We start from the raw sequence: 17,147 nt of genomic DNA on the forward strand, positions 1-17,147 counted from the left end.
AGAGGACACATTTTCCTTGGACCGTTTCAGAACCGTGGTGTACAAAGGCTTTAATGAGTCTAGTCAAGAAGAAAAGAAAAGCTTACAAAAGGTTCAGGGAGCTAGGTAATGTTAGAGATCTTGAAGAGTATACGGCTAATAGGAAGGATCTTAAGAAGGAAATTAGGAGAGCCAGAAGGGGTCATGAGAAGGCCTTGGCAGGCAGGATTAAGGAAAACCCCAAGGCATTCTACAAGTATGTGAAGAGCAAGAGGATAAGACGTGAAAGAATAGGACCTATCAAGTGTGACGGTGGGAAAGTTTGTATGGAACCGGAAGAAATAGCAAAGGTACTTGATGAATACTTTACTTCAGTATTCACTATGGAAAAGGATCTTGGTGGTTGTAGTGCAGACTTGCAGCGGACTGAAAAGCTTGAGCATGTAGATGCTAAGAAAGAGGATGTGTTGGAGCTTTTGAAAAGCATCAAGTTAGATAAGTCACCAGGACCGGATGAGATGTACCCCAGGCTACTGTGGGAGGCGAGGGAGGAGATTGCTGAGCCTCTGGCAATGATCTTTGCATCATCAATGGAGACAGGAGAGGTTCCGGAGGATTGGAGGATTGCGGATGTTGTTCCCTTATTCAAGAAAGGGAGTAGAGATAGCCCGGGAAATTATAGACCAGTGAGTCTAACCTCAGTGGTTGGTAAGTTGATGGAGAAGATCCTGAGAGGCAGGATTTATGAACATTTGGAGAGGTATAATATGATTAAGAATAGTCAGCATGGCTTTGTCAAAGGCAGATCATGCCTTACGAGCCTGATTGAATTTTTTGAGGATGTGACTAAACACATTGATGAAGGAAGAGCAGTAGGTGTAGTATATATGGACTTCAGCAAGGCATTTGATAAGGTGCCCTATGCAAGGCTTATTGAGAAAGTGAGGGGCATGGGATCCAAGGGGACATTGCTTTGTAGATCCAGAACTGGCTTGCCCACAGAGGCAAAGAGTGGTTATAGATGGGTCATATTCTGCATGGAGGTCAGTCACCAGTGGAGTGCCCCAGGGATCTGTTCTGGGATCCTAACTCTTTGTGATTTTTATAAATGACCTGGATGAGGAAGTAGAGGGATGGGTTGGTATGTTTGCTGATGACACAAAGGTTGGAGGTGTTGTGGATAGTGTGGAGGGATGTCAGAAGTTGCAGCGAGACATTGATAGGATGCAAGACTGGGCGGAGAAGTGGCAGATGGAGTTCATTTTGGCAGGTCAAATAGGATGGCGGAATATAATATTAATGGTAGGACTCTTGGCAGAGTGGAAGATCAGAAGGATCTTGGGGTCCGAGTTCATAGGACGCTCAAAGCAGCTGTGCAGGTTGAGGCTGTGGTTAAGAAGGCATATGGTGTACTGGCCTTCATCAATCGAGGAATTGAATTTAGGAGTCATGAGATAATGTTGCAGCTATACAAGATCCTGGTCAGACCACACTTGGAGCACTGTTCTCAGTTCTGGTTGCCTCATTACAGGAAGGATGTGGGAGCCATAGAAAGGATGCAGAGGAGATTTACAAGGATGTTACCTGGGTTGGGGAGCATGCCTTATGAGGATAGGTTGAGTGAGCTTGGCCTTTTCTCCTTGGAGAGATGAAGGATGAGGGGTGACCTGATAGAGGTGTATAAGATGTTGAGAGATATTGATCGAGTGGATAGTCAGAGGCTTTTTCCCAGGGCTGAAATGGTAGCCACAAGAGGACACAGGTTTAAGGTGCTGGGGAGTAGGTACAGAGGAGATGTCAGGGGTAAGTTTTTCACTCAGAGGGTGGTGGGTGCGTGGTGGAGGCGGATTCGATTGGGTCTTTGAAGAGATTTTTAGACAAGTACATGGAACTTAGTAAGATAGAGGGTTATAGGTAGGCCTAGTAATTGCTAAGGTAGGGACATGTTCGGCACAACTTTGTGGGCTGAAGGGCCTGTATTGTGCTGTAGGTTTTCTATGTTTCTATAACCTGCCCTCCCCACCCGCAGAAATTCACCAGTACCCCTTAAATGTTAATGAGAAATATTTTCCGTTCAGTTATCATTTACCTATATCACATCAAACTGAACGGCTCATACTCCAATTAATTCCAACACACACATTTCTAGAGACCAGAGCCAGGGCGAGTTTAATGCGCATCTTATTATTAATGTGCTTAAAAGAATCAGCAATTTGTGGCGAACTATATAGTTGAGAGCTGAGAATCGAAACGGGACACTTTTCCTCATCTCACCTTCAGTCTGGCAAAAAGGGATTTCCTGGACCATCTGCACCTTAGATGTAAGGAATTGCTGCATGCGTGTCTTTACTTACAGAATGAACTCACCGCAGGAAGTTAGGGCTGCTATTTCAGGACTCGGATCGATAAGATTCATATTGCTGCAAAGCCACAGTGGCAAGAAATGTACCATACCTGTGGGTAGTGAATTGTTTCTAGAGGCTTTTAAACTTCTACGTTTTTTTTCTTACTTTTCTTTTTCTATATTTCTCTTTATCCACATTTTCTTTCCTATATCTAAATTAACTGTAATTCACCTTATTTCATTTACGGTTTACTTTTCAATCCTCTTCGTTAAGGAGATAGGTAAGATTGTTGGTTCAGCCATTGACTAAAGGCAATAAGAAGTCTCACAACACCAGGTTAAAGACCAACAGGTTTATTTGGTAGCAAAAGCCACTAGCTTTCAGAGCGCTGCTCCTTCGTCAGGTAAGTGGGAGTTCTGTTCACAAACAGGGCATATAAAGACACAAACTCAATTTACAAAATAATGACTGGAATGCGAGTCTTTATAGGTCATCAAGTCTTAAAGGTACAGACAATGTGAGTGGAGAGAGGGTTAAGCACAGGTTAAAGAGATGTGTATTGTCTCCAGCCAGGACAATTAGTGAGATTTTGCAAGCCCAGGCAAGTCATGGGGGTTACAGATAGTGTGACATGAACCCAAGATCCCGGTTGAGGCCGTCCTCATGTGTGCGGAACTTGGCTATCAGTCTCTGCTCAGCAACTCTGCATTGTCGTGTGTCGTGAAGGCCGCCCTGGAGAACGCTTACCTGAAGATCAGAGGCCGAATGCCCGTGACCGCTGAAGTGTTCCCCAACTGGAACAGAACACTCTTGCCTGGTGGTTGTGGAGCGGTGTTCATTCATCCGTTGTCGTAGTGTCTGCATGGTCTCCCCAATGTACCATGCCTCGGGACATCCTTTCCTGCAGCGTATCAGGTAGACAACGTTGGCCAAGTATCTTGCAACTCCGCCAACGTTCACGTCATACTATCTGTAACCCCCATGACTTGCCTGGACTTGCAAAATCTCACTAACTGTCCCGGCTGGAGACAATACACATCTCTTTAACCTGTGCTTAACCCTCTCTCCACTCACATTGTCTGTACCTTTAAGACTTGATGACCTATAAAGACTCGCATTCCAACCATTATTTTGTAAATTGAGTTTGTGTCTTTATATGCCCTGTTTGTGAACAGAACTCAGCACTCCGAAAGCTAGTGGCTTTTGCTACCAAATAAACCTGTTGGACTTTAACCTGGTGTTGTGAGACTTCATACTGTGTTTATCACAGTCCAACGCCGGCATCTCCACATCATTGACTAAAGGCGCAGGGCGGCATCTCCAGTAATTTGCTGAACTAATAGATGGCAAAAAGATTCAATTCGCCTCCAAATGTCCCACTCCAGCAAATACTGGGCTAACGCTGCTTGTGTTTTCCCAGATTGTAATCAATGCTGAACGATGGCATCCAATTGCTGCTCTTAAATAAAACATGCATCTTTGTGTTGTGATTATTGAGAAGCTTGTTCACAGGAAGTGGTTGGATATTTCACAAGTAAAAGGTGAGTAAGATTCAATATCCGTGTGTACAGTATTAGGTCATGTATGTTAACAGATCATAGTGATAACTGTTGACTACTTAAATTTGACAGAAAGTGAGTGTGATGCTCACAAATGTGCATGCTATATGGAATTGTTAATATTGGGTGGTACAGTGGTGAGCACTGCTGCCTCACAGCACCAGGGACCCAGGTTCAATTCCCCACTTGGGTTGCTGTGCGGAGTCTTCACATTCTCCGTGTCTCATGGGTTTCTTCCGGGTGCTCCAGTTTCCTCCCACAGTCCGAAAGACGTACTGGTTAGGTGCATTGGCCATGCACACATCTGCATGATAATCATCCTGTGGTCACACACAATCTGCATGTTCAAGGAGTTAAATGTCTTCCTATTAATGAACTGCAGTCCCTGACCTAGTGGGGACCACAGAGTGGTGTGTGTGTGTCACCTACAGCCGCCTGCACATGGGTCCTGGCGGCAATGGTAGCAAAGCATTAAGTCCAGGCTTGGCCCATGTCAAAGCTGATGTAGTTGGCTGCCTGGGCGAACAGGCCTTCTGTTATCTCACGGAGACACTTGGACACTGAAGACTGGGAGATATTACAAGTCAAGCCCTGACCAGAGGCTGCAGTAGGATGACAGGGGGCTGCCATTCGGCCCAGGGGCATGCGGGCAGGGGATGGAGGAGATGGAGACCCACATGTTCTTTGATGGGCTGCTGGACGTAGTGTGCCGCTGTAAGCTCCAGGTCAGTAAGGAGACAGTGCGGTACCTGGGTCATGTCCTTGCGCACCTGGCACCTCATGGAGCTAGACACCCATGTTTACTCTTGGGGGCGGGGGGAAGATAGAGAGAGAGGCAGAGACAGTCTGTAATGTTATTCATCACTCCCTCCTCGCAACCAGTGTCCCTTTGGGTCCGCGTGCTGGCAACTCAACACTATCCCCAATGCCATGCACCGCCTTAATGGGTTACCAATCATTGCCACATCCTCGCTATAGAAGGCATGGAAAGCAGATGGGTGGCTGCAAGAGGGTCCCCATTGAGAACCGTTGAAGCATCAATGTAAGTGCACCTACCTGAATGTCTGGTGCAGTGGCTTCCAGGAATGGCTTGTAGTTCAGACAGATGATAAAGAAGCACCCTTGTGACTATCACAAAATGAGCGGCCATTGTCAGCACTGCAGAGTCCATGCAGTGCACCTGCAGAGCTCCCTTGATTGAGGCAATAGCTGCAAGGCCTGTTACTGTTACCTTACTGAGCTGGAGCTTGCAGTGGCACACTACGTCCAGCGGCCTATCAAAGGGCATATGGGTCTCCGTCTCCTCTGTCCCCTGCCCCCGGGCTTAATGGCAGTCCCCTGTCATCTTATTGCAGCCTCTGGTCAGGGCTGGACTTGTAGCATCTCTCAGTCTTCAGTGCCCAAGTGTCTTCAGGATAGAACGTTGGCAGAAACCACAGAACCTGTTCAGCAGACAGTTGGCAGGGCAACCAGTGCGACATTAGTGGGGCTGGTACTCGACCGCATGTGCAACCCCTTCGCTCAGTGGCCGAGGGAATGCGCACACCATTCTTTAAGTTTAATACTCTCTTTAACTCCTTTAGTTAACCACGGATAGTGGATCCTCCCCTTGGAAGTTTTCTTTCTTGTTGGAATGTATTTATTCTGAAATACCCCCTTAAATGTTTGTCACTTCAGGTGTGTGCTATCTACTGGATGCACTACTGCAACTAAGAAGAGCAAGAGCAGAAACAACATGGAAATACCTCCAAATCATAGTCTGTCCTGACATGGATATGTACCATTCCTTCATGATCAGATCAATATGGTGAGATTCCTTACATGACAGCACCATGGAAGCATCCTCACAAGGACTGTAGCAGTTCAAGAAGAAGGTCTATTATTGACTTCTCAATGCAATACAGGTGGCTTTGCTGGTGTTGCTCACAGACCAAGAAAAATCAAGAATAACAGTCAAATGAGAAACTTATCAGTTAATCATTATGTGGTAGTGTCCTGAATGTCCGCCAGGACACAGGTGAACTTGCTTGTGTAAATACTGTCACAGGACCTTTTATGGTGCTTTAAATGGGCAGATAGCTGCTTGGTTTAACATCCCACATGAAAGAGGACACCTCCCTCAGTATCTGCCTAGATGACATATTCTAAAATGGGACTTGGATCCATTACTTTCTGACTCAGAAATGAGATAAAGTTGATGCTTCACAAGACAGGGGATTTTAATAGAGTTGGTTGCTCCAATGGTGTCTTTCAGTTATTTCTACATTGGTGTCAATGTTGCTTGGTCTGGTGTGGATGTGTTGAACCCCAGAAAATGGATAAGATTCTGGCATTTTGCTTTTTACCTTTGGGAATGTATCCCTGCATGTATTTTCGAGACGACATTAAATGGGTTGAATAGATTCCACAAATGTTTAGATGATCTATCTAAGGAATGAGCTTGAATGTCAAAAAAACTCAAAAAAGTAAACAAATTTTTTAAAAATTGAAGTTTCACATTTTTTGGAACAAATCTGTGGAACATGAAGATTATCATTTAACCCTTTGTGCTCTTCCATTGAAACTATTGACTCTGTCCCATTTCACAGTTTCGTTTGCTGTTGGTGACTCAGTGTTTGCACTCTTGCCTCTGAGTCAGGAGGTCAAATGTGCATGCCATATTTCAGAATGAGCACATGCTGAATGTGACTAAAATTAAACTGTACCCTCACTGGTCTATAGAAGAACACAAAATGAAATCTGAATCACACTAAAAGCTTTGGAAAAATAACTCAGATTGTCAGTCCACTGGCTTTAAATCCATCACCGAGTTCTTTAACAAATTCAACAACAAAAAGTTACAGTGTGGAAAATGATTTATTTCAGAGACCAAAAACACAGGAATTCTTAGAACAATTATTACAAACTTGTTGCCAGAAAAGGCATCTCAGTAAAAATAATGATTGAGATTAAGTTCTCCTTTAGTACCCTTCAACATCATGTGTCTAAAAAAACTAAAGCTTCAGACAATTGCTAAAATATTATTATACACACAATGCTCTAGAAAAAAATGAATTGGTAAAATGTATTTCAACCTGCATGCGCAACTCAGCAATTTATTTACTCAATTCTTTGTCCTTAAAACTAGACTTTTTCAAGAACAAAGGAAACTTCTCTTGTACAGAATTATTTCAATCTTGGAAAGCAGCTTCTGGCAAAGCAAGCAATGCAACCCTGACATTGATTTGGACGGTTTTCAAATTATTAAACAGGTGAAGAGCTGTTCCGTTTGATTACAGTTCATTTCAATTGACAAAAAAAAACTGGTGTGTACGCAAAAAGACAGATTTGCATCAGCTGGCTTGAGAGTTTCTTATTTCAACAATCATAGATAAAATGGCTAAAAAAAACTAAAATCTTAAATATAGATTAGAAATTCCATAACCCACGGACATTCTTAAAAAGTTTCAAACTTTAAACAAAAGTCATTATTTGGAACGATTTTGTTATCTGTATCAATCAATTCTCAATTTAAAACAAGAACATTCAAGCTGTTAATTCAAATTAATGAGTAATACAGATTTTTCCCCCAACCAAAATATAACTTTGTATTAACAGGAGTAAAATGCAAATACCTTTTTTACACTGTTTCGAAGAGAATGAGCTTAAGTTGATTTTAGTTTTAAAAAAAGTTTGGTCCAGAGTAAACAAGTATTGTAAATGTAAGCAAAAAACACAATCTTAAAACAAATTGTTCAACTTCATAAAAAATACAGGTAAACCAAATATTACAGTCATTTTACAATGCTTTTATCTTTGAATTATTTTTGTATACCAACGAATCAATGTAAAATTTCAAATTCAACAGCTTCTGGTAAATTGAGGTGCAATAATCATGATAAATGAAAACTTTTACAACAACCAGAAAACATCAACTCTGTGCTACCACTAGGAGGTACTGTCATTCAGTGGTAAGACATGGAGTAAGAATTTCAGGACAAATCAGTTCGCAACTTAAAAATAAATGACCAAAATTAAAAATTATCTCCTGGTTATGTCGCCAAGATGATTTTGTTTAACAATGAGCATGCAATACCTCGTCAACATTTCTGGTTAAAAAGATGCAATGGCCAAGTCTCGCAGGCCACGGGTTCCAGCAACTCCTACCAGCAAAATCTCCATTTATCTAGACAGCAGAACCCCCTTTTCCAGGGTGAGAAAGAATATATTGATATAAATAAATTCACTGTGTTTTTCTGATTTCAAGGACAATTACCATGTGATGTAAAAATAATGAATTTCTTGTAAAAGAAATGAAAAATATAACCATACTATCTTGGAAAAGGGACATTGTATCATAGTGTCAATATTTTAAACAGATTCAAAAAGCTGGTTTTTATGAAGGCCTCATCTGATACCGACGATGAATTGGTTGAAAAGTTCAGAAATAAAGAGACCTAACAATTATCCAAAGATATAACTATTGGAAAATGCCGAATGATTTGTTTACATTCAATCAGTATGATCAGAGGTATAACTGATATATAAAAGCTGGTATACAGTGAAATTTTGATCTATGCACACCTCCACTGGAGAGTTTGGTTTCAAGTTAGTGCTTTCGTTTTTTTTTGGCGCCTTTCCTTTTCTTCCTCGAGCGTAATTCATCGAAGTTTTCTTGTCCATCTTCTAGGCCTTCTTCAAAATCAGCTGTATTCTGATTAGCTGCAACTCCTGGCAAAATATTATTGTGTGTATATGAAAAATTGAATCCAGCCATCAAATCAGTAGTAATGCACATAGTTAAACATGCCTATTGGGCAGCGAGAGATTCCAACTGGGAAGCGGGGAGGGGAGGAGAAGGTATTCAACAAAGCAACAGGGTCTCCAACCTCTGTCTTCCTGTCCCAGTAAACATTCCCCCCCCCCCCCCGCCCATCCCCTGCCTCCAGCCCCTCTCAGCCTGCCTCCATGGTGGAATTGTTGCAATTATGTAAAGGAGTCATACTGACTTTCTGAGGCCAATTAAAACAGAGTCTATAGCAAAGAAACCAGTTAATCAACTGAAGTCAAGGCTAACCTGCTTCACCTTAAATTAATTTTTACTTTTAGTATAATGATGTCCTTTTGGTATTAAAATCTGCACAAATTAGGAGGTTGGAATAAGCATGTGGATTTAAAATATTGAAGTCAGAACTGTGTAGTGTGTTTAAATTTTCAAACATCAGATGTGGTCGTGAGTCATTTTTTTAAGAATGTTTTTAAGTACTACTGCATGTACTGTATCAATGATCACTCTTGCCTTTTCATGAACTTCATTAATTTTGAGGACCATCTAAATCATAATAAAAGTAGCTTCAACGATAATCATTTTAAAAGAAACAGATTTTACCATTGCATTGTATAGCAATGGGCCATAACAACTAATATGACTGAGTTAGAAAGATTGTGTGATTAAATGTTGTTATTTAAACATACCATTAGTTTGTTGCTGCCACATGTCAGCCTCATTTACAATTTCCTGAAGTAAGTCAATTTTCTCTGACAATATTTTCTCACCTAAGGGATTAAAAACAAACAGTTAATTAAACAGATGTTCCATATATCCAATATTAAATTTGTGGTCTTCTGGCTTAATTAACAGACCTAATTAAGGGAGTTATTTTAACGTTATATTTCCTCACTGCCATGTATCTATTGCAGCTCAGAGGAATGGGTAGAAAGTTACTCCCACATCTGCCCAATACTCCTCCAAAGCTGAGTACGTGGGTGATTGGTGGCAGTCACCCAGGGCGATAGACTCTCTTTTTTGCTTTCTTTCCATATAGGAAGGTACCTAATCTACACTTCCCCAGTTATGGTACAATTGAAAGGGAGCTCTCTACAAAACACTGCTCTGTGGTAAAAGCAAATTACTACGGATGCTGGAATCTGAAACCAAAACAGAAAATGCTGGAAAATCTCAACAGGTCTGACAGCTTCTGTGCAGAGAGAATAGAGCTAACGTTGAGTCTGGGTGACCCTTCATCAGAGCTGAAGACAATAGAAACAGGACAAGATTTTTATTGTTATGTTGCGGGGTAGGAGGGGGATGACAAAGATGCCATAGACCAAAAGACAAAGGGAATGTGAATGGTGGTGATCATGACTACGAAGGGTGCTGATAGCAGCCATTAAAAGATCAGAATGCGTAAATGGCAGAGCAACGGTGAGATGAATGTCAAAGGATAACCTGAGACATGTATAGATGGCCCTGATGGTATGGGGGGTGGGGAGATGGAAACTGAGATTTTTAAAACGTGGAAAATGAAACAATGAAAGAAATGAAAATAAAAAATAAGTAAGTATGATAAAGTGGCACAAAATTATGGAAATGGGGTGAAGGTGGATGAGAAAGTTCACACTCCGGAATTGTTGAACCCAATGTTCATTATACTAAAAGCAAAAATTAATTTAAGGCTAAACAGGTTAGCCTGCTCCTACTCTGCATTTGTATGTTTGTACGTGTGTTTGAACGATGCTAGATCTGTTCTTTGGATTTGGATTCTGGAAAGTATACTTGGAGAGAATCCAGTTCACACATTTATAAGGATTAAAGGCATCAGTCACAGACAACTTGATAGATTGGGATGAGGTGGAAGTAGAACCCATCCATTTAAATTAAGTGTAGGTTGATTGACCTTTGAATTCTGGAGGTGATTGTGAGCAGAGTCTGAAAATGTGTCCAGAAATGTGAAATGGATGATTTTGGTTAACTTAATGATACAGGAGACGGTCATTTGGCCCATGACGTTTGTGTTGACTGTCTGAAAGAGCTAAGTGTCATTCCAGAGCTCTTGCAAATCTTTCCCTTTTAAATATATATCTCGTTTCCTTTTGTAAGTTGCTATTGAATCATCTGTTTCCACCAAGCTTTCAGGCAATGCATTCAAAATCATAACTTGCATTTCATCTCACTTCCACTGAGTATTTTTGATAATTACTTTACATCTGGGTCCTTTGCTTACTAACCCTCTCCCTCCCAATGGAAGGAATGAAACAGTCCAAAGATGTGCAGGTTAGGTTGATTAGCCAGGTTAAAAATTGCCCCTTAGAGTCCTGAGATGCGTAGGTTAGAGGGATTAGCGGGTAAAATATGTGGGGGTAGGGCCTGGGTGGGATTGTGGTCGGTGCAGACTCGATGGGCCGAATGGCCTCCTTCTGCACTGTAGGGTTTCTATGGAATCTCTCACTATCTAACTCTATCAAAACTCCACTTTTAATTTTGAACATTTCTATTAAACCTCTCCTTAATCTTCTTCACTCTCAGAACAATCCAAGATTCTTTCATCAAATAAAGAGAAACTATTTCCACTCACAAGAGGGTCGATGACCCAAATCTAAGGTACTTGAACAAAAGGATTTTGGAGATGAAGAGGAGGATTCTTTTGATATAGTGAGTTATGGATTACACAAATTAAAAGGGAAGCAGATTCAACTAAAAAATGAGTTGAATGTATACTCTGGGGGACATTGGGGGGGGGGGGGGGGGGTGGCAGGACTGCAGGGCAATGGATTCAGGGCAGGGGAACAGGACAGCTCTTTCCATGATAGGCCAATGACCTTCACCTTTGCCCTGTAAGATTCTTAGATGTAGCTGTCAACAATAAATAAGGAAACTACAAATGAAAGTGGACTCTTAAGGAAAAAGAAACCAGAGGTAAAACCAAGTTAATTTTTCTTAAAAGATTATTGTCTATCTACATGAAAGTTGAATGATGAGAGAAAGTTAGCTAATTCTAAAGCAAAATACACTACCTCTTATCCAGGTCTTGTGGTTGTAGATACTGTCTATTGAGTGTACAATTGCATCAAAACTGTCCTGTAATTTTTCATACATCACTTTTGACAGTTCTTTAGATGTCAAGTGATCTGTTGCCATTTCCTCAAGGTAGTGCAGCATACTTCTGCCTCTGCTCATGATGGGCTCCACAGATCCTCTGAAATAAGTCAAATAAGCATTGTAGGCATTTTCTTTCTTTACGTGCTCTTCCAGTCTGATGTGGGTTTTAAAGCATTCATGCAAGCATAAAGTTTCACTTTCTCCTTCATTTTCAGTCTCTTCCCAGTTTTCCGAGATACAGTTCGTAGTTTCTTCAAATTCCTGCTCTTGGAAGTAGCTTTTAGAACCTCTGGAAAATTTTACTCCACAAATATCACACTGTGTCTCATCTATTTGCGCCTCTCTGAAGTTGCTGGGAACTTCCGTCTTTGGTCGGGCAGCGTCTGAAATGGCTTGTGTCGAGAGTGTTAGTAGGTACTTGCACACACTAATTACATGTAGTAAACACTGCCATTTCCGTCTCAAGTTTGCTTTCTGCAATTTAAAAGCCATGTCCTGGAGATGATCGTCTTTTTCTTCAAGGTACTGAGCTACTTCAGGAGCACTATGTTCTTCCTCTGGCATGAGCACAATTTCATCACTTTTTATCGGATATTCAGCAGTAAATCTTTCAGCATAAATGTTCTGAAAGTAAATACCCCGCACTGAACCAGGGCCAGAGTGGTGATCCCATTTCCAGGTACAGTCGTGCAAGTACTCATCATCTCTCTCACTCAGTAACTCCTGAAGGCTGCTCACGACGTCTTTAACACACTGTGCTCTATTGACATTTTCAACAAGATTAATCAGTCTCGCTGGAACCTTTGACCCATGGTCTTGGGTGATTTTTATTATTTTTTTCTGTACCTCCCTGAAATTGCATCTGATCACCTTTTCCATTCGAGGTTCAAAGACGTATCTTGAATTTATCAACATCACCACACATAGAACCACTGTCCTCTCTGCTTCTCCTGATGAAGTGTAATCTGGATCACTGAAAGCATCCAAAAGCACATTGAAGTTATCGCTCTGCATGCCACACAAGACTCTGACCAGGTAGGACAAATGCCTTTTCATTTTATGTATCATTCTGGGCACATCCTTTGGCTTGTATTCATTTATGATGCTAAAGGCATCTTTGGGTTTTTTGTGTTTGCCTTTAGGTTTGAACATGAAGTTCCAGTAATGAAGAAGAGCTATAAAGCTCCTTGGGAGACAGACAACAAGGTTCTTCATGAAATGCATAAGGACAGCACAACATAAAATAAACTGAAATTCAAGCACTGTGACAGTGTTGGCTATACTTGGGATGAGAGGATCAACACATCTTCTAATTAGTACATTCATGAACCGGTAGAAGCTATGAATGCATTGCTCTGGGTCAGAGTCTTCATAAAAATTCTTCATGGACATAACTAGAAGCCTGAAAATACATAAGTGTAATGTTTTGGTACTCAACATCCCAAGGTTGCCTTTTAGACTTCTTTGTTTTTTCCTGTTCTGAACATCTATGCCCTTTCCACATTTTCTTCGTTCAGAGTCATACGCTTGTTCTTCTTTTGTGAGCAGGTCCTCAATTTTCTTGGGGTAGTCACAAGTTAGAAGATAAACCTGTTGGGCCTGTACCCACAAGTCTGTTGACTCTCTTCTGTTCTGGAGTGAAGAACGATCAAAACAATGAGATATGTACTCTCTCAGCACAGGCCTGAAACTCTCAAATCTATTATTCTTCACTAATCCCAAGACATTCCAGCAAGCACCAGGGCTTTCAGAGATAACCCTCTGATGAAAATGTTTCGGGTAAAAAGCATTCAGCAGAGAGGTGCATGAAGCATATCGGTCTCCTGTGAGAAGATCTTCAATTCTCTCAACTTCTGGAAAGATCTCTTTGGGATAGAAACATTTGGCTTCCAGCAATATTCCATTTAGAATGGTCAGATACAGCTTGGCTTCAAGTGAATCTTTTGCTTCATGCCTTTTCAAAGTCCTATGATAATCTTGACAGGAAGGAGACTCACAGGGCAAGCCACAGATAAACTTTGGACAAACATCTGGAATACTCTGTCCTGCTGACTTAATTTTATCAGCGAAGCCACAAAGGTGAAGCAATAAGTACTTCTGTAGCAAGGTCCTAACTGTTTTTATTTCACATTTGTAAAAGCTTCCTTGCTTTTCATTTAGATCTAGGTGAAAATCCAGCTGCAATATTCTCACTCCTTCATACAGTGGAATTTTGCCATACTTCGCATCTACTGGCAAAATTCCAAAAAATTCATAGCAAGATTTGACCATCTCTTTCTCTGCATTGTTCTGGGGATTCTCAAGTGCTTTTACCAACTGCATTAACATTTCCAGACAAGTCAATGATCGCTCAAAATCTGACAAAGCTGCAGCGTCTTTTTGTAGTGAAATAAAGAGGCTTTCCACCGCTCCAGCACTGTTATTTTCAAGAACAAAAATGTCAAAAGCTTTTCTAAGCACACTGGTGTCTTTACTTAGAAGACCTTTCAGTAACATGGCTTCTGCTATATCAGAGGACTTTTGTCTTCTGATTTTGAAGAGTTTGATTGCTTCATCCAGCATCCCTTGGATACTTTCTTTGTCTATCTCTTCTCCTTTGCTTTCTTTGAGTAGACTCAATCGGGCTGCAGCAACAAGGCACTTAGCTTGAAACTCCTTCTTATTTGAAAGCCTTGCTGCTTCATGGAGCTTTCCATGTTCCCGCATCAAAAGAGCAGCTTCCTCTTCCCGGCCCTGACGTTTCAGGAGATCAGCTGCTTGAGACAAACACTTCTTTGACTTGAGAAAAACTAGCTGGTCTTCAGGGTCAAGGGAAGACAGGGAGTCCATCATCTCAGTGAGTTTATTCTCCCTCTGATACATGGCAGCAGCCTCTAAGCGGAACTGATCCGCAGTGTATGGAAGCTTTGTGAAAAGCTGATTCTTTTGACGAAGAATCTCCTGAAATCTAAAAATAAAAAAGTTAGATTTGTACATTAGCACTTAGATGTGGACATTTATCTCTGTGTAAAGCAGAAATGTACATGCAAACTAGGAATTAGGAGTGAGAGTTGGCAATTCAGCCCTTCGAACCCACTCTGCCATTCTATATAATCATGGCTGATCTCCATCTGATCCTAACTCCACTTCCCTGCCTTTTCCCCATTGTCCTTTATCCCACTTTTGATCAAATACTTATCTATCCCTTCCTTGAATCCATTGATTGATTCTGCATCCACTGCACTCTGGGGCAGTAAATTCCATAGATTCACAACCCTCTGAGAAGTAGCTTCTCCTTATCTCTGTCTTGAACCCCCCCGCCCCCCCCCCCCCAACTTACTCTGCAACTATGACCTCCTAGACTGTTCTAGAAGGGGGAATATTTGGTTAACAATAGCCGTATCATTTTTTAAAATTCAAATACATATATTTGCATTCAGAAGAATGGGCGTTACCTTTCCACAGCCAGAGCGGCTTCATTGTACAATTCACCACGACAGAGCATTTTGATCGCCAAATCAAATTTGTGCACTTGCTCAAAGCATCTTGCAGAATGTCTGTAGCACTGAGCTTTTCTGTACAAGCAAGCTGCATCACTCACCTAATAAAGGAGGAAGAAAATCAAATGAGCCTGAACGTTAAGTTGGGAATTTAATTGTCAATGATTTTTAAAATTAGTTCTGAGAATATGGGCATTGCTATCAAGGTTGACATTTATTGTGATCCCTAGTTGCACTTGTGGTGTGGTAAGCCTTCTTCTTGAGCCGTTACAGTGCATGGTGAAGATGCTCCCACAATATGGATATGTTAGGGACTTCCAAGAGTTTAACCTAGTAACAAGTAAGAACAATGATGTGTCCAAGTTGGGATGGCGTGTGACTTGGAAAGGAAGATGGAGTTGACAGTATTCCATTTACTTGCTGTGCTTATCCTTCTAGGTGGTGGAGGTCATGGGTCTGTCAGGTGCTGCTAAAGCAGCCTTGGTAAGTTATTGTACTGCATCCCATAGATAGTACACACTGTAGCCATGGTACTCTTGTGGCAGGGCTGCAGACGTTAAAGACAGTGGACATTGTAACTATGCTAAATGTTTTTCAGTCAATCAAGGAAACAGAAACATTGCCTCCTGCCTATGCAAGATGGCTGCCAATATCTGCTAATGAGCACTTGTCCATGCATATGCAGAAAACCAATGACGTCATCTGCAAGAGACATGGTGTCGATTGGATATTATTCAGATTCTGAAGATATTCTTCCAGCTTCTGAGCCCCATGGCGGGTGAGCAGTTGCGGCACAGCCTCCTGCAGTTTTCAGGGATCAGGGTGGGATGGGGGATGCAGAGAGAAAAGAGGTTTCTGATCCAACTTGTGAACTAGTGACAGCCACAATTCCAGACTACCTCCATTTCTCATGTTTGCAGCTCCGTTAACAGGGTCAGGTTAAAGGGGAGATTCAAAAAATGTGGAGAGGTTGCTCCCCGAGCAGAAGATTCCCCTCTCTCCCCATCCTGATCCTTGGTTTCATTCCTCCTCTACACCTCACTGACTCAGGTAGTGAGGCCTTTTTCATCACTGTCTTTAATAGCTATTTGATAAGCATCTCTGCTCCTGCTTACTCCTTCGCTCGCAATGACGTCATGGAGTAAAACAACTGCAGAGTGTAGCAGCAAAAGGTCCTACGTGTCAGAGTTTCATCCATTATATAATGGGAGAAGAGGTAGCTTGGAAACTATTGCTGTTATGTAAATGAAGAACAACGAGTACAGATACAATGATCACATGCCTTTCCCAATTTCTCTAGTAGTTCTGCACATAGCTTGTATTCCTTTGCATTTCGTAAGCACTTCAGTGACAGTTTCGGTACTTTGCACTCCAGGTAAGTCTTGGCCAGTTGGAGGTATTCATTCTGAATTTCTCTGGGAAGTGCAAAAAAAACTTTAATGTAAAAGCGTTCTGACTTTTGCAGAAGAAATCCTTCAGTAATTTGTGAGACTTACAAAGGAGGCTGAAGCTCAAGTCTATATTGTTTCTCAGAACTCACTGTTACAGAGTGTCTACATACACAAACTACAAGATGTTGAGTTAGCAACTGAGGAATATTGATCAGCCCTGTAGGGTTTTACTTGATTATATTCAGCTTTGTGCCCAAGCATTAGCAGGTGTGTTTCAGATCTTAACCTGCTTGGCTTCAGAACATGCTTCCAAGTTTTTGCACCTGAAATCTGGTATCTCTTTCCTCACTCCTTCTTTGCAGTGTTAATGTAAGCCTATTTGTAACGCTAATAAATAAACTTTATAAACTATTGCCACAGTGACAGCCTCAGCTTCCAGTAACATTCTTAACTGTTTCACCAGGCAACAAGATATGTTTTGGGAGAGGGACAAGGAGTTATCCTGAAAGGATTGACAGGAACAATTAGTCACATTA

At 41.4% G+C, this 17,147-nt stretch overlaps 1 protein-coding gene across 7 annotated transcripts in view; it reads right to left on the reverse strand.

Moving 5' to 3' along the window:
• Window positions 1–6,724: 6,724 nt before the first annotated feature.
• The window catches only part of LOC144495883 (TPR and ankyrin repeat-containing protein 1-like), a 112,892-nt gene continuing 102,469 nt past the window's right edge, over window positions 6,725–17,147 (reverse strand). For all 7 annotated transcript variants that reach the window (XM_078216610.1, XM_078216608.1, XM_078216605.1 and 4 more), the window contains 5 exons: window positions 16,503–16,635; window positions 15,176–15,321; window positions 11,657–14,688; window positions 9,338–9,418; window positions 6,725–8,593 (listed from right to left, as the gene is read on the reverse strand). In XM_078216610.1, the coding sequence (XP_078072736.1) occupies window positions 8,472–8,593; window positions 9,338–9,418; window positions 11,657–14,688; window positions 15,176–15,321; window positions 16,503–16,635 (3,514 nt within the window). In that variant the 3' untranslated portion in view covers window positions 6,725–8,471. The remainder of the gene's footprint in view (window positions 8,594–9,337; window positions 9,419–11,656; window positions 14,689–15,175; window positions 15,322–16,502; window positions 16,636–17,147) is intronic.

This window comes from Mustelus asterias, chromosome 7 (assembly GCF_964213995.1).
Source record: "Mustelus asterias chromosome 7, sMusAst1.hap1.1, whole genome shotgun sequence".
In the NCBI taxonomy this organism is placed as follows: Eukaryota; Metazoa; Chordata; class Chondrichthyes; order Carcharhiniformes; family Triakidae; genus Mustelus; species Mustelus asterias.